This window comes from Trachurus trachurus (assembly GCF_905171665.1).
Source record: "Trachurus trachurus genome assembly, chromosome: 9".
Taxonomy (NCBI): domain Eukaryota; kingdom Metazoa; phylum Chordata; class Actinopteri; order Carangiformes; family Carangidae; genus Trachurus; species Trachurus trachurus.
In genome coordinates this window covers 863469-881274 of record NC_139895.1, presented here as the reverse complement: position 1 = coordinate 881274, position 17806 = coordinate 863469, and the positions used below count along the sequence as shown (strand labels likewise).

General features: G+C 43.4%; 1 protein-coding gene and 2 long non-coding RNA genes across 3 annotated transcripts in view; 1 reads left to right on the top strand and 2 right to left on the bottom strand.

The window, feature by feature from the left end:
- LOC310991860 (uncharacterized protein) overlaps positions 1-17806 on the bottom strand; it is a gene marked incomplete at its 3' end in the record, with an annotated part of 138445 nt that overhangs the window by 13571 nt on the left and 107068 nt on the right. Inside the window, exons 9-13 of the mRNA XM_083979791.1 lie at positions 16535-16708; positions 16302-16446; positions 652-782; positions 388-466; positions 40-253 (exon numbers count right to left, since the gene is read on the bottom strand). Coding sequence (XP_083835917.1) covers positions 40-253; positions 388-466; positions 652-782; positions 16302-16446; positions 16535-16708 — 743 coding nt within the window. The remainder of the gene's footprint in view (positions 1-39; positions 254-387; positions 467-651; positions 783-16301; positions 16447-16534; positions 16709-17806) is intronic.
- On the bottom strand, positions 2880-4620 carry LOC310991397. Its single transcript, XR_014595621.1, has 3 exons — positions 4564-4620; positions 3651-3761; positions 2880-2987 (listed from the first exon to the last, which is right to left on the bottom strand). It is a non-coding gene; the product is annotated as an uncharacterized lncRNA (long non-coding RNA).
- On the top strand, positions 13131-13915 carry LOC310991400. The gene is made up of 3 exons (XR_014595624.1): positions 13131-13595; positions 13727-13788; positions 13883-13915. It is a non-coding gene; the product is annotated as an uncharacterized lncRNA (long non-coding RNA).

The window sequence follows — 17806 nt, the reverse complement described above, 5'->3', positions numbered from 1 at the left end:
TTTGTCCATCATGTTGAATCTTTAGAGAAATCCTCTTACTGCTCTGCAGACGCTCAGCCAGCTCCTCCTGCTTCATCCTCCTCAGGAAATTCACTGTGATCTTCACTAATGCCTCTCTGCTGCTCCTCCTCTGCTCTTCATCCTCCTCATCCTCCCTCTGACTCCCTGAGCATTCTGGGTAATCTGGACTCAGAAGCTTGTGGATCTTCTTCAGCTCGTTCTTGACAAAAGTGACCATGTTCTCCTCCAGCAGCTGGAACAGAAACTCTATGAGTGACAGCATCAAACTAAAACCTGACAGACTGACAATCCACTGGTGTCAAAGTGCAGCATGGAGATGATGGTGAACACAACAGATGTAACAGCAGCTGTTGGACATGTCCTCACCATAAATATGGAGTCCAGGTGTGTTTGATGCTGCTGGGCAGACTGACCACTGGGAACCTCTGAGCTCTCCTGGTCCACTCTGTGGAGGAATCAGTGTCAAGTCAACATCAGGACAGAGAGATAATACAAGATGGACTTTATATGTCCCCTGAGGACGTTCACAACAGACACAGACACTTTGGTTTCAGACCTGGTCCAACAACACGTCGTACAAACTGGTTCATTTCTACAATAACCTGAGTCTGACTGTCAGTTACAGCTTACATCTGATCAGCTGATCCACGTCCTCCTTTAAAGTTAACGATCACTTCCTTTGAGTCGTTGCTCTTTAAAGACAGACAGCTGGGTTCAGGAGAGTCTGGTCTCTGCTGCTGGATCCTGAAACAACAACACAACTCATGTTAAATAGTTTAGATACATGGAACATGAATGCAGAAAAGTTTTGCAGTTTTATGCAACCTGGCTGAATATTTGTCAGCTTTCTGCAGACCCTGGATGACGATAACAGATAATGTGTTATCTGCATTTCAGTGCCCCAATCACTCCCACTATATGGCTATATTCATAAACTCTTGAATGGACCTAAATATTGTCCAAAGTGACACCAAAGTTACATGGGTGAGTAAATGACCTTATTTTATGCCAGAAATAAGGTCCAGGTTGTAAAAGACGTCACTTGTCCAACAACAACATCTCTGTCCCGTCTGTCCGTCCTGGGTGAGGGATCCCTCCTCTGTTGCTCACCCTGAGGTTTCTCCGATTTTTCCCTGTTAACTCATTGAGTGCCAGCCCTTTCATAAAATGGTCAGTGCCATGTGCCAGCGTTTTGGGGCATTTTGAGTAATATGTCAAGACCCAGAGAATATTTTGTACTATGACTCTGAAAACACCAAACAGCTCAAAGGAAAGAGGAGACTCTCTATTTAACTAGGGAAAAAAACATTTGTTTGTACCTTGTTCCATTCTTGATATATCTTAAGTTGAATAGAGTCTAGTTGCACCAAAAAGACCACTTATGGGCGTCGCGTGGCGTAGTGGTTAGAGCGGGCGCCCCATGTACAGAGGCACAGTCCTCGCTGCAGTCGGCCCCGGTTCGAGTCCCGCGTCATGTCATTCCCTCTCTCTGCCTCCCCGTTTCCTGTCTGTCTCAACTGTACTATCTATAAAGGCATAAATGCCCAAAAAATATACTTAAAAAAAAAAAAAAAAAAAAAAAAAGCATTTTTGTGAAAGAGAGTCTCTCAAGAAAAACAGTGATTTATCTGTTTTAATTTTGGTTTCAAAAACATGTAAGACATCTGAAAATTTAATTTCACATGTTTTTTCATTGACCCCCCCCCCCCACACACACACAAAAAAGACAAAGCAACAACAACAACAACTAAAATACAACAAGTACGAGCAGTTGCTGCCCCCTCAGCCTCCCCTCCCCCCCCCCCCCCCCCCCCCCCCCCCCCTCCTACTTCTCCTCCTGCTGCATTGTCTCTGAAGTAGGGAGGGAGACGTCATGGCGTCTTCAGCCTCTCTGCTGGACGCGGCAGCGACTCACCGCGCTGATCTTTTTTTTTTCTCTAGAAATAGAAACTTTTTCCAACTTTTTTATCTCTGTACCGATCGCGCTGTCTTCTCCTTCTTCTTCACTTCTTGCTCTGATGTACAGTCTTCTTCGTTCTACACATCCCAGAAGCCCCAAAATTACTCACAGTGTGCGCGACAGCGTCCCCATTTACCAGCCGCAGAAAACTGCATTTGACGTCTATGGACGTCAATGGCACTCAAGCGTTGGATTTTGATTGACGTCCATAGACATCAATGGCACTCAATGAGTTAAAAGGGTTTTCCATGGAGTTTTTCCTCAGTCGATGTGAGGGTCTAAGGACAGAGGATGTTGCTACGATGCCATGTAAAGCCCTTTGAGACAAACTGTTTGTAAAAACGGGCTATACAAATAAAATTGCCTTGCCTTGCCTATATGGCTATATTCATAAACTCTTGAATGGACCTAAATATTGTCCAAAGTGACACCAAAGTTACATGGGTGAGTAAATTACCTTATTTTATGCCAGAAATAAGGTCCAGGTTGTAAAAGACGTCACTTGTACTTTAACATGTGGATGTTCAGGTAGGGACAATGTGTATCCGAGTTATAACTCTGATTTTATGGAGAATCATTGAAATTTGACTCCACAGGAAGAACGTTCAACAGAGACTCGAAAGCTTTGAAATCTAGTTTTGTCTTACATCTGATCAGCTGAACCTAGTCCTCCTTTAAATTCAATGACATCTTCCTTTGACATGTTGCTCTTTAAAGACAGACAGCTGGGTTCAGGAGAGTCTGGTCTCTGCTGCTGCATCCTGAAACAACAACACAACTGATAAATGTGCCTGTTGGAGAAAAACTGATGACAAATATCTTCATTTTTTTAATAAACACAACAACTGACTTTTAGGGAGAAAAGTCTGACAGTTTTATTTCTGACCTGTGGTCTGTGGTCTGGCTCTTGGTTTTAGAGGGAGGGGCTCCCTCCTCTCTGTCCTCACACTGATCCATGCTGCTGAGCTCACATCCACATCAGCTCACACACACTTTGTAGCTTCACCTGCAGAGGAAACACACATCATTCATGTGCACAGCAGCTCACATGTCCACCATGTCTCCAGCTGCTCCTCCACTGATTGGCTCTTCTCCTCTGCTTCATATCAGTGTCAGCTGAATGCAGTCACACAGCAGTGAGGAAGAGGAAGCTGCCATCAGCTGCTGTACTTCTACTATCAGTCCACTAGATGGCGTCATGAAGCTGCAGATCTGAGTGGAGAGACTGGTGTTTTTGCTGCAGTTTATTTCTCCCACTGAACCCTAAATATTTAAAACATTACACAGTAGAAGAACTGTGACTCATGTTTCTACGTTGGACCAGACGGCTGCATTGTAGAGGGTAGGCACTAAGCAGCAGTAATGAGCTGCCTCATGTTTTTAGTATGATTATATTGCACAAGGTCACTGCTGTTTTGTTTTGTGCCCTGTTTTTGTCTAAAAGCATGTTGTGGCCAAAATAAAATACATTTCATTGCATTTTAAAAAAAGAGTTCCTATTAAACCATCCACGGAGAAAACAGGAAAAAGAGTAAGGGGCTGTAGGTGTTCACACGTTAGGCACCTTAGCTACGTGAAGCACTTTGAATGCAAAGTTTGTCCCGGTGTAGGTAGTAAACTTATTTCACCTCACAGCTTCATTATCACAACATTCAGTCATTTCACTCACTGGAAATTCAGAGAGAGAACAAGACTCTTCACTTATTGTCTCTGTCAATCCATTCATCGTCTGCTCCATCAAATTTCAGGAAACAAAGTTCGTCTCAGTCTGAGGCCACGTCTTGTTTTGTCCACAGCAACAATCAAAGAGACAAAAACATTCAGTTTACAGTCAAAGAAAACAAGGAATTCTTCAGTGTTTGAGGCTAAAAACTGAACATTTCTGCTTGAAAAATGTAAAACTGTTGCAGCTCTAAAACAATTCTTCAGAACAATATTGATGATTTGTGTCCAATAATCAATAACCCAGAGTGTTTGCTGTGTGTAATCACAGACATGAATGGTGGGGACACAAAGACAGTGTTTTTAATCTACAACCTGCAGCTGGAAAGTGACCAGTAGCTTCACCTGTCAGGTACATGAGCTGCAGTACAAGCAGGAAGTAGCTCAACAAGGAAATACTCAAGGAAAGTACAAATACCTCACAACTGTACTGCACTAAATGTACTCAGTTACTGTGAAGAACCTGTTGCTGAACATTGATCAACACTGGAAAATCAATCATCAGTAAAGTCTCAGGAAAACCCTGATAACAACATAAGGTGTTCAGTATTGATCTGTGATAGGCAGTATTGGTATTGATTAGTGATACGCAGTATTGATCGATGATCAATCAATCAATCAATCAGGCTTTATTTGTATGGCACTTTTCATGCCCACGACAGCTCAAAGTGCTTTACATGATAAAAACAAGGAACACAGGGGACACATATTGGGAGACACAGCCTACTACATACGCATTCACACAAGAATTTTAAAACACTGGAAGTTATGGAGAAAACGCCATCTAACAGTCTGTAATTAGTGATAGGCAGTTACAGCCCATATTGATCAGCGATCAAACATTTTAACTTTTACCTTACCTTAACAGCTGAAAAAGAACTGCCACGAAAGACGCTGGCTCAAAAGTGAAAGTAAACTTTGAACAGGCAGTGGGGGGAGGGGAGGAGGTCACATGATCTGTGTAAAGGTCAGTGTATTACTGCCATCTAGTGGTCAGTTTTCTTGTCAAGGGAGCGGGGTATAAAAGGGAGGAGGCCTCTGTCACCTGTCAGCTCTTCCTGTGGGTGTGTGCGCTCACCTGTGTGCATCTCCACCATCCTCCCTTTGTTCTCCCCTGGCTGGCGCAGTGTTTGTGCTGCTGGCTTTGTTTGGACCATGTTCGTGGCTTTTTGAGTGAGTTTTCTTTGTAGAATTATTTGTAATCTTTGTGTTGGTGCAGTTTTCCTTATAGTTTGGTCTTGTTTTGTTATTATTTGGAGACAGACGTTAGAGTCGGCACCTTCCATTCTATTAGCTCCCTTGGTTTGTGGAACAAGGTGTGTATCAGAATTTTGGGCTATTTCTTTATTTTTGATGTCTTGTTTTATTTTTTGTTTTGGGGTGATGCCGTTCACATTATATTTTAATTCTTTAAATAAGGTTTTAGTAATATTGTAATGGGTTAATAAAATGTAGTTTTGTTTGTTTGCTTTTTTTATAGTGATAAGTTGGGTGCTTCTTGAATCTATGTGAAGTGTAATGTGTTTTTTTTTGTATATTCCCACATAGTTTTCACGGTGCTACACCAAGGCAATAAACTTATGCACCCGTATGAAACTCTCCGCCTCCTTTCTCGGGGAACCAAGGGCCGCTACAACCTGAGTGGAGAGACTGGTGTTTTTACTGCTGTTTATTTCTCCCACTTTAAAATATTACACAGTAGAAGAACTGTGAAGTACAGACTCATTGTTCACTGCTGTTTTTTGTGCCCTGCTTTTGTCTGAAAGCATGTTGTGGGCAAAATCAAATCATTTTCATTGCATTAAAAAAAGTTCCTATTAAACCATCCACGGGGAAAACACGGAAAAGAGTGGAGGGACTGCAGGTGTTCACATACGAGGCAACTTAGCTGCGTGAAACACTTTGAATATGAATTTGAAAGTTTGTCTCGGTGTAGGTAGTTAATGGTTATTTATTATTTTATTATTATTATTATTATTTATTTTTATTTCATGTAGCCTACTTTAACATCTTTTTTTTGTTATTCTGGCGTGGTGCGTCTCTTTGAACGCTCGGATATCGGAGTTTTGGGACTTTCTGAATTCCGAGTCATCTCGAACGCAGCATGAGAACGCAACGTCATTGCGTCACATCCTCGTTCGGGGCTACGTGCGGTGCGTCGCTGTCTCCGCCCACCGCTGGTGACGTAGGGACGAGCACCAATAGATCCATGACGAGGGCGGGGGCTGCTAACTCCATCGGCTGACAAGAAGTTATGGTGCGTTCAAGGCAACCCGTAACTCGTGTTTTTCCGACCTGTGAAGTGGTACCAGTTCAATCTGGTACGAGTTCACGGGTCAGAAGTTACGAGTGGCCGTTATAGTGACTTTCACAGGTAAAACAGGTCGGAGAAACACGAGTGGGTTGCCTGGAACGCTACAAAGTCATAAGTCGTGACTTGAAGCTGTAATTTACGGTTTCAAAAGCCTACCTGAAACACAGCATTAGCCAAAACGACTGGATCGCTGACTTCTGCTTTAAGATCGTGGGTTTGATTCCCATGTTGACAGAGATGGTAAAACCAGCAGCAACCTTTCAAAATTTCCCCAGAGGAAATTTTCTAGTTTCTGGTTGCTCTCCTGAAACATTTAAAATACACAAATACATAAACATTAGCACAGAGTCGTGTCCACATCCAGCTGCTGTTTATTCACTTACAGATTAAAACCTCCACTGACATTATGGGATGTATCATAGAGCTGAACCTCTCAGCGCTAATGGTAAACCAAAACCTACAGACTGCTCCTTTAAAGGGACAACGAGGAGTTTCTATTTGGTTATAAAAAAGTCTCATATTAATGTGGATGAATCTCCGTTACCACTTGTTAATGGTCCATTTTAGATAAATCTATGGTTTTGTCTCTATGGTTATTTTGTTATTATTAGTGGTGGTGGAAATGCTGGGCGAGCCGACCAGCGTTTCTTTACTTTCGGTTTCGTGGCGAGTCATGAGAATAACGCCGCCGTATGAATCTCCGTTTATGGTGGGAACTACGACGGTATGTGATCGTCTTCCAACCTCTGACTTTAATTCTTGATGAATGAAAACATGAGTCTGTCTTGCACCGGTCAAAGAATTTCACGGTGCGGAGGCTCATACATGTAGTGAAAACACTTTGCTTTTACAAAACTCCTCGTTGTCCCTTTAAAGCAGAAGTAAGTGATATATTTGTGTTAATATAAGTCTTAAATAGTTGTATCTTCCGACAGCAATCACTTCTATAGAGTGTTTGGTCTGAAACACGGGTCTGTCAGTCACTCTGCTCTGCTCTGAGCCCAGGAGAAAACTTTTCTCGTATCCTACAAGTTTTATCCAATGAGGAGAGAGAACGGCATAAAGGGGCAGTCCTCTCTGTGTGTGCAGCCAAGGGATGCGCGTGAATGTGGTGACGTAGGGACGAGGACTGTTATGGTGCGTTCAGGGCAACTCGTAACTGGTGTTTTTCCGACCTGTGAACTCGTACCAGTTCAATCTGGTACGAGTTCACGGGTCAGAAGTTACGAGTGGCCGTTATAGTGACTTTCACCGGTAAAACAGGTCGGAGAAACACGAGTGGGTTGCCTGGAACGCTACAAAGTCGTAAGTCGTGACATGAAGCTGTAATTTACGGTTTCAAAAGCCTGCCTGGAACGCAGCATTAGCCAAAACCACCGGATCGCTTACTTCTGCTTTAAGGTTAGGGTTCGGGGCTAGGGAATACATTATGTCAATGACATGTCCTCACAAAGATAGATTTACAAGGATGTGTGTGTGTGTGTGTGTGTGTGTGTGTGTGTGTGTGTGTGTGTGTGTGTGTGTGTGTGTGTGTGTGTGTGTGTACCTGCTGCAGTGTGTGTGTGTGTTGCTGTCCTCAGCAGACAGACAGTCTGTCCTGGTGTCTCTGCGTGCAGCCAGCAGACACCTGGACAGCTGCACCTGGAACACAGACACAGACAGTAATACAACTCACTCTAGTAATGTACCAGATTACTTTTAGTTACTTATGGATCATTACTTCAACACCAAACATGTCACTCAGCCAATAGCCATCCACCTAGATTACATCACTGCAAACAGGAAGTCAAACACACTGAGCATCTGCTGAATTTCACAATAAAACCCAGTAGATAAACTCTGATATGTTATTAGTATTATACATGTTATTCTCACTTCACACACAGCTGTTGACCTCTGACCTCTGGCCTCCAGATGTTCTCATGGAGCCAGATGTTCAGACCTGCAGCTGCTGATCTGACAACTATTACACAAACCTCTTCTCCATTTCACACTCTGTTGTTTTTCTCTTCTATATTTATTCTTGTGTATTTCCACCTTGTTCACTGATACGAGCTGTAGCCTTCATGACTACTCACTGTGCAGCGTCTTGACCAAACTACAGGTTTCTACTTTAATAGTTTTGTACACAACAGTACATATCTTTGTTTCTTCTATATATTCATACTCTTGTACATAGTAAATCCTTTATATTTTAATGATTCTTTATTTCTTTAGCATCCTGTCCTCTCTGCTACTGCTACAAGAGGATTTTCCACATGCTGGTCTGGATCAATAAACAGTCTCAGTTCAGACTGAATGAAACTGCTCCATGAACAGCTCAGTCAGAATAAACAGGCAGTTTGTCTCAAAGATCTTTACATCCCATCATAACAACATCCTCTGACCTTTGACCCTCACATCCACTGAGGAAAAACTCCATAGAAAACCCTTCAAACAGGGACATACAGGTGGAAATACAGGTGGAATATACCTTTACTGACACTGATCCACAGTAAAATGACATCATGTAAACGGTGAAACTGAATGTTGTCTGGTCCTGGTTCTGGTCCTGGTTCTGGTCCTGGTTCTGGTTCTGGTCCTGGTTCTGGTCCATGTCCTGGTTCTGGGACCGGACCAGACCAGTCCAGACCGGACCGGACCAGACCACTTGACCAGATGCTCTTTAATAAATCTTAACAGCACTTTTGTGGATTAAATGCATTTTAATTCTGTCCTCCTCCTTGCTGCTTCTGACTGAAGCTACTGTGTGATATATTATTGTATATATTAATATTGTGATATATAATAATTGTACCATGTTGTGTTGTGTTTAGTTCTTGTCTCATGTTGTTGTAGTGTGAACTGCTGCAGATGGAGATGAGCTTTACGGATAAATCTGGTGTTTACATCCTTACAGCCTATTGTATGTTCATGAATACGCAGAGTCCCGTTACTAATAAACTAATACATGAAATGAACCAGATCAGTTAAAACCTGACTCGGTCTCCATGGAAACCCAGCTGGTGTGTTGTGTCGTAAAGTGTCTCTGCTCTACCGTTTGATTTAATGTAATCCTGTTTTGTTTTTTTATCAAACACACGGTAATCTGATTACAGTTACCTTTCTGTATCCTGATTAATTAGCCTACGTAGCGCCGTTACATGTTAACGTTACATGTAATCCGTTACTCCCCTCCCCAGTAGTCCGTTAACAGTTACTCACCTGGGCATCGAACAGCTGCCGGTACACCTGTCCGCTCGGCACCGCTCTGCTCTCACACATCCCGGCCCCGGTTCGAGTCCCGTTCGTTCCTGTCGGTGTCAACCAGCTCCACTCTCCGTTAAACCGTCCGTTAATCCTCCGTTAAACCGTCTATTAACTCTCCGTTACCCTCCGTTAAACTCCGTTAAACTCTCCTACGTTAAACCGTCCGTTAAATCTCCGTTAAACTCAGTTCAACTCACCGTTAATCCTCCGTTAAACCGTCTGTTAAACCCTCCTTTAAACTCCGTTAAACTCCGTTAAACCGTCGGTAGCTCCGTGATCTGCTCCGTGTTTCTGAACCGGGCTGTTCTAACGTTTGTCCGTCGCCATGCCAACAGAGGCTCTGGTGCGTTCACGGGCAGCGGAGAGAATAGGAGAAAGGGACTCCGGTAGAGAAAACAAACTGAGCCGGTACAGTTACTACGTAGTTGAATGAATGAATGAATGAATGAATTTTTTTTTTTCGTGCCATCCCACCACTGTGGCCCATCCCATATGAATGAATGAATGAATGAATGAATGAATGAATGAATGAATGAATGAATTTTAGTTTAGTTTAGTTACCTTTATTTAAACTCGTTAGTACACTGAGGTAAGCCTCATTTACAGTGCAGACGAGAGTACAGAGCAAAACAAACAAAACAGAACAGATATACACAATAAAATACAGTAAAGGACAGTAGACATCAGAGGAAACAATTACAAATGGAAGACAGGGAATTATTAATTAATAATTTGAAGTGATTGAATGGGACAAATGAGTTTAACTTAAGAGTTAGTTGTAGATGATTCCAGATGTGTGGGGCATAAGCTGAGAAGGCAAAATGAATGAATGAATGAATGAATGAATAAAAATGTATTTATTTCGGTCAGGTCATTCAAAGTTAAAAGTCCAACCCTAACCCTAACCCAACTGCTGAATTTTTTCCCCCCTCCTCTATCCATTTAGCTCTCGATCTAATGAAAGCCCCTTGCGCACGGCCAATCAAATCCCAAACAATCCATGAACCAATCAATGATCACTAATAAACGAAAATGAAACAGCAGTTAGGTAATAATTATAGAAATATATAATAAAAAACAATCAGTCTCAAAGTCAAGATAAATTTAAATCTACAAACTTCATGAACTCAGCGTCACGGTAACAGATAAAATCATTGTCTGGTAGGATTAGTAGCTGATGGTTTTTGTGCTGCTCTACATCAGCAGGAAATGTCCATTACATATAAAACTGATTCACATTGTTTTATTTGATTCAGTGAAAACACAAAGAAAAATAAATCACATGTAATTCATTCTATTCAGTGTCTCTACAACATGATGTTTGTTTCCAGTTGTGTTTCTTGTTGTGTGTGTTTAGCTGTGAGCAGCTCACAAACAGCCTGTAAAGTTGAACATGAACAGTGAATGTGTTTAAAATGTGTTTTTCTCCTCAGTGACGCTGGCGGCTCAGAGACTTTTAGCTTGGTGATATTAGGCCTCGTCCTTCATCAGCAGCTGAGTAAAAGTCACCGTGGTTTTTGTCCTGTAATAATCGACGCTTCCATCTTTAAAGGAAGAGGAAGAAGTTTACAAGAATCACTGAGAAGAGTTTAAAACATCAACTGATTTAATCCATGAATGTGAAAACGTGAGAGACAGAGACAGACATGTAGAGACTGAACTGTCTGTTCAACAGTGAGAAGGTTTCTGTGACAGGAGGAGACTCTGCTTCACTCAACACAGACTCAACCAGGAACCAGGATAGAGAGGTTGAGTGAAGGTGGTGTTGAAGGTGTAGAGGTGGATCAGTGAGTCAGAGGAGACTCTGTAGAAGGACAGAGAGCCAGCAGGACAGTCCACATACACTGCTACTCTGTAAGAGACAGAGGAGGAGGAGGAGGAGGAGGAGGAGGAGGAGGAGGAGGAGGAGGAGGAGGAGGAGGAGGAGGAGGAGGAGGAGGTGATGTCAGTCCGTCTCTTATTGTGCCAGACAATGTAACCACCATCATAGCAGCTCAGACTCCAGGACTGATCGTTTCCTCCAAACCAACAGTCTATACTGTTTCCTTTCCTGCTGATTCCTCTGTAACTCACTGATATATCAACGTTTCCTCTCCTCTCGACCTCCCAGTAGCAGCGACCAGTCAGACCAGTTGAACACAGCAGCTGAGGATACAGGTCAAATCTGTCTGGATGACGAGGATATGACTGATCCTCCTCCACACGTGTTGCCTTCCTGTTGTTGTCAGACAGTTTGATCCATGTGTGCACTGTGTTTGTGTCGATTGTGAGTGGACAGGAATCTGATGGAGAGAACAAGACACAGCTGCAGTTATTGATCATGTGATCAGTTATTGACAGTTTGATGAAGACTCATGAGGTCAGTGATGTGACAGTGTGAAGATGGTTGAATGTGCTGCTCAAAGTAAAAACACACTTACACTTCCCCGGACCGAATTGGGCTCCAGCAGGCTGCACCCTGAAAGGAGGAGGGGGGTCAGAGCAGCACCTTCTCTGTCAGCATGCACACATGGACATTACATGGCTCTCACACACACACTGTTTTATCACTGTGTTCACATGGAGGCTGGTATGTCTGGATGAACACTGAGCACAGAGAAGAAGGAGCTGGAGTCTTTATCTAGTGATGATACAGAGCAGGAGGAGACCAGGAGGAAACACTTCATCATGTCTTTTCTCCATGTCATGTCACTGCAGTGTGAGACACACACTTTCACTCTCTGACTCTCAAGCTGCACAAACACACGTCACAGCAAAGAAGATGAAGACACAACAGGTGGAGCTCACCAGCCCAGATATCCCACAATGCGCCAGGAAAGGCACAGGTGAAGACACGTTTGTTAGAGCTCAGTGAAACAGAGAGTTTAGTGAGAAACACTGAGTGTGAACACAACTTGTGTTTGTTTGAAGAAAACTCCCCAGGAAGCTGAAGAATGAGGCTGTGAGCAGGTTTCCACAGGAGCCACAGCCAAGGGCGTCACTTTACTTTGAAAAGTGGTGGGGACAATGACCATATGCAACCCCCCCCCCCTTGGAAGCCTGGACCGTGGACCCGATGGGGCTGGACTCACGGCCATTTTGTTTTGTTTTTTTTAATTCTCCGCCGGACGGTTATAGAGAGGAAAAACACAGAATATACAATATATGTCCAAAAGACTTTGTCCCGTCGTCACGACGTGAGTGAGGATCGGATGCACTGCATGAAAAGTGGGATTTTCGACAGTTAGCGGCACTGTAAATTGTCGTGGAAGTTCAGGTTTGCGACTGCATACGACAATTTGCAGGAAACACCTACAACTGTCGGGAATTGTCATGAATTGTCAGAAATTGCTGTGGGCTTTGCTGGGCAATTTCCCCCCCATCACCCCCCTCTCCCTAATTCAAGGGAAGGCTTTAACATGTAAATGATCATGCTGTGAGCTATACAAATGCAAATCAGTGTAGCATGGTAGCAGGAGGAGTGTTATTCCAGGTCAGATTTTTCTAAAAGGTATTAACTTCATTTTAATCCTTATAAAACCCACTGTCAATTTAAAACATCTCAAAAAAGTTTTTATGCATTTGAATTTTAACACATTTTGTCAATACTGAGAAGTACGCTGGTGTATTAGGGCCGTAAAAAAAAAAAAAAAAAACTATTTTAAAAGAAATATATTCAGAGAAAAAACAAACAAATTGACTTTAATCATCATCTAAATAGGTTTTTAAAAATTATGTAAAATGTGTTATCTACTACAATGTTATTTAGAAAAGATTAATACAACAACCACAACAGTGAAAAGCAACCACATTTTAACTAGACAATTTAAATGGGACACTATTTCCCAGGACTTTTCCCAGGTTTGTCTAAATGAATACAACTTTGAACATATTAGGCTACGTTTGGAATGAGTGTTGGGAGATGGGCAAACCACATCTCGCGAGTTCTTCCATATAACAATGAACTCCCCTGTGATTGGAGGACCCGACGAGACTCCGGGTCCTCATCCAATCACGTGAGGTCGTGGGCAGGACTAACACGGAAGTACTTGCAAGGCGTAAACAGACTTCTCTCACAACTTTTTCTAACTTTGCTGATTTGTTGACTACAATGGCTGGACGGCGTCTTAACTTCGCCTCCCCCTCAACTCCTCTGCATGGACGCGAACACCTTTCCACAGCAAGTCGGCACACCGACGAGAGGAGAGTGCTTTTGAACGCTGTTAGTGGGCTGTCTCGTCAGATAACTACCGCCGACTCGGACTGACTGCCTTCATGCCTTGGAGATGAAAAACAGGCCAGAGGAGCCCAACTCTAAGAGGAAAAGACGGATGCAATCCCCAAATTGCGGTAAGAATATGTTCGGTGCCTGCTTGCTAAGCTAAGTAGCCTCAAAGTAAAGCTTTCTTTCCGTAGCCCAAGCTAAAAGTAGTCTGAACCAGTGTGTTGCTTTATCAAAGTGGGTCTCTGTGTATTTACAGGATGCAGTACGCCGTCTTCACAACTCTGAGGCAACTTGGAGGAGCTACAAACCAGAGCAAGGGTAAGATTTAAAGAATAGGCTATGTGTTCATTCTGCTGCATGAGTAAAAACGTAAAACAGATACTCATCTTAACCGTACATTTTGTTTTCACAGACTGACCTCGTGACCACTGTGCCTGATGCCGATACAGACACTATTGTGTGTAAGTAACGTTTACTACTTTCTGCTTACTGTTGAATGTAAGGAGATGCATGTTAATGCTGTGCTTAAGTGTTACTGTCTTATACTTGCAGCGCAGGCGGAAGCTGTGAAAAGTTCTCTGGAGCTCTACAACCTCACATTCAGGGGCAAATCCTGAATACAGGGCAACACACCACAGATGTTTACAACTTGGACAAAATTAAAAAAGAATGTCATCTGTTACCTACATCCCAGACGCAGCAAACAGAGCTGTGCCGTAGGATCATGGAGGAGACTGCTGTGTGTTGTGTTTTGTGCTATGTAGCTATACATACATTTTTTATTATTATTTATGCCAATAAAGCTCTTTCTGTGAATAAACATGTTGCTGGCAATTTTCCTTTGCTCAATAAATTCATGTCCATAGGATAACAATGTGTGTGTGTGTATATTTCAACCAATTAGGAGTGATTTTTCTAAGTATATATATGAACCAATCACAAGTCATTTTTCTAGTTTAAAAGTATACATATCAATCAATCACAAGTCATTTTCCTAGTTTAAAAGTATATATCAACCAATCACGAGTCTTTTTTCTAGTTTAAAAGTATACATATCAACCAATCACAAGTCATTTTCCTAGTTTAAAAGTATATATATCAACCAATCACGAGTCATTTTTCTGGTTTAAGAGTAGTGGTTTCAACCAATACTGAGTGAGGCCATTCAAGCCCCGCCTGGCTGCTGCTGTTCAAATGCTGAATAGAGCCATTAACACCTTCTGACCAGGCGCTGTTTCGCCGCTATTCATATGCTAATTAGCCCCTCCACCAGTGGTTCGTTTCCGTCAGTATGTGGCACGGACGAACGCGACGTTTGCAGTCCATAAATTGTCGTTAATTGCCGGAAATTAGGGAAATCTGTTCACAGGGGACGAAAATCCCACTTTTCATGCTGTGATGGTGGCTCAGGTTTAGTGATGAGGAAACTGTCACTGTCAGCAGCTGCTCCAAACAGACACGTTACAAACTTTATTGTGCAGGGACAAATTAGATGTTGATTTCGTTAACAGTGACTTTGCACCCGAACAGGGGCGGGGTTAGGGGATGGCTACTTGGGCTCAGGCCCCGGATGTTTTACAGTAGGGGCAAAAAAAATCTCAACGCAGTTTATGTCAGTCTCCCTCCGCTGACCGCACCAGTCTGAAGTGCAGCCTCACGGACGTCGGAACTGTTTATTGAGAGGGGGGGGGGTTTATTGGGAGGGTCGGGAGAGGGACGCACACTTATCAGTGATTATGTGATCTGAAGTTACTTTATAATAGCATACCGCATTTCATCAAATAATGGCCTGTATTCAATCATTACACGAACGAAAAAAAGGCCGGCCCTAAATACAAGAAAAACAAACAAACAAACAAAAAACTCATGTGTGGACTGTCTGTGAAGACTGACGGGAATGAAGCCTCGTCCTCTGCTTCAGAGAGGGACAGCTTTCTACTGTCGGACCTGGGTCTCTGCTCTGTGTCCGGAGCATGGATATATTATAGATTCATGGACCGAAGACGGACCGCAGGGCACGCTGTAAAAATGCGACTTGAATGGGATTGAAGCGATACAGCGTAACGGAGACAGAGACTCAGGTCTGACAGCGCAGCGAGGAGAAAAGCATGTGAAGAAGATGAAGATGAGCTAATGAACGATGAGCTTGGTCGCTGTGTGTAAAAATAAAAGGAGGGATTTAGAAATAAAGGCTTCCCTCAGATAATAGCCTGCCTCCCATAGGCCGTTGTCCGCAGCCTACATCACACTGAGCTGTCAGATGCAGCCTGACTCCACTATGACAGGTGCCAGGCTGCTGTATGGAGCCAGGCTGCTGCATATCACATAGATCTATGCATTATATGAGATACAGTAGTACTCACAAAAAGTTAGGGATGTTTGGCTTTTGGGTTAAATTTCAGAATGCACCTAAAATGCACTATAACCTTTACAGGTGAATTTAATTTAAGACACTGAAGTCATCAGGAGGAGAAACTCCTGATCCCAGTAGTTCATCACTGTGACTGATGAAAGCTGCACAGCTCATGTTTGAAACACTCTGAGATTTGGGCTTCAGTATAAACTGTGTTGGGACGAGTCAGACTGAGACAGAGGACGTCAGTGGAGTGGGCGGAGCTTCACTGTGGCCTACACCACCTCTGGATATGGTCTCAGTGATCAGATCTGATGTTATCAATGCATCAATCACCTGAGACAGATGTTAATACCAGGTGTGACCAGATGTGAACGGGGCCATAGAATATGTTCCAGCTCCTTCTCCTCTATCAGACAGTGTGTGTGGCTGCAGCAGCCTCTCCATACCTGAGAGAGTCCAGTCTCCAGTCTGGATCCTCCAGTCCAGCAGACAGCAGCTTCACTCCTGAGGCTCCTGGATGGTTGTAGCTCAGGTCCAGCTCTCTCAGATGGGAGGGGTTGGAGCTCAGAGCTGAGGCCAGAGAAGCACAGCCTTCCTCTGTGACCAGACATCCTGACAGACTGAACACACACAACAACACACAGGAACCCTCTGTCAACACCTGCTGTGTTCAAGTGTCATCAGATAAACAGCTGGATGGATCCTCACCTGAGAGTCTCCAGTCTACAGTGTGGACTCTCCAGTCCACCAGACAGCAACTTCACTCCTGAGTCCTTCAGTTCGTTGTTACTCAGGTCCAGGTGTCTCAGACTAGAGGACTGGGAGCTGAGGACTGAGGACAGAGCTTCACAGCTTCTCTCTGAGAGGTTACAGCCGCTCAGTCTGAAGAGATGATCATGAGGAATTAAAGAAGAAAGGGATTTATTCTCTGTCCTGTTGAAAAGACAGAAGTGTTTTTATACAATGATGAATAAATCCAACTATCTCTACACTTACAGAACTTTGTTGGAGGCTTTGACCACTGGCAGCAGCCTCAGAAGAGCCTCCTCTGAAGCAGAGTATTTCTTCAGATCAAACTCGTCCAGATCTTCTTCTGATGACAGTAAGATGAAGACCAGAGCCGACCATTGAGCAGGAGACAGTTTATCTGTGGAGAGACGTCCTGATGTCAGGGATTGTTGGATCTCCCCCACTAGAGAATGATCATTGAGTTCATTCAGACAGTGGAACAGGTTGATGCTTTTCTCTGCAGAGGGAGTCTCTTCAATCTTCTTCTTGATGTACTGGACTGTTTTCTGATTTGACCGTGAGTCACTTCTTGTCTGTGTCATCAGACCTTGTAGGAGAGTCTGATTGGTCTCCAGTGAAAGACCCAGGAGGAAGCGGAGGAACAAGTCCAGGTGTCCATTTGGACTCTGTAAGGCCTTGTCCACAGCACTCTGGTAGAAATGTGATGATTTGTCTCTGAACAGTTTAAAAAGTTTAAAGTTTAATTTCTTTCCTGACATCAGGTTGACTTCAGAGTTGATGAAGGTCAGATGGACATGAAGAGCAGCCAGAAACTCCTGAACACTCAGATGGACGAAGCAGAACACCTTGGCCGCCTGGTACAGGCGTTTCTCCAATCTAAAGATCTGTGTGAACACTCCTGAGTACACTGAGGCTGCTCTGATATCGATGCCACAATCTGGCAGGTCGGATTCATAGAAGATCAGGTTTCCTTTCTGCAGCTGCTCAAAAGCCAGTTTTCCTAGAGACTCAATCATCTTCCTGCTCTCTGGACTCCAGTGTGGATCTGTCTCAGCTCCTCCATCATACTTGACCTTCTTCAGTTTTAGATGAACCACCAGGAAGTGGATGTACATCTGAGTCAGGGTCTTGGGCAGCTCTCCTCCCTCTCTGGTCTCCAACAGCTCCTCCAGAACTGTAGCAGTGATCCAGCAGAAGACTGGGATGTGGCACATGATGTGGAGGCTTCGT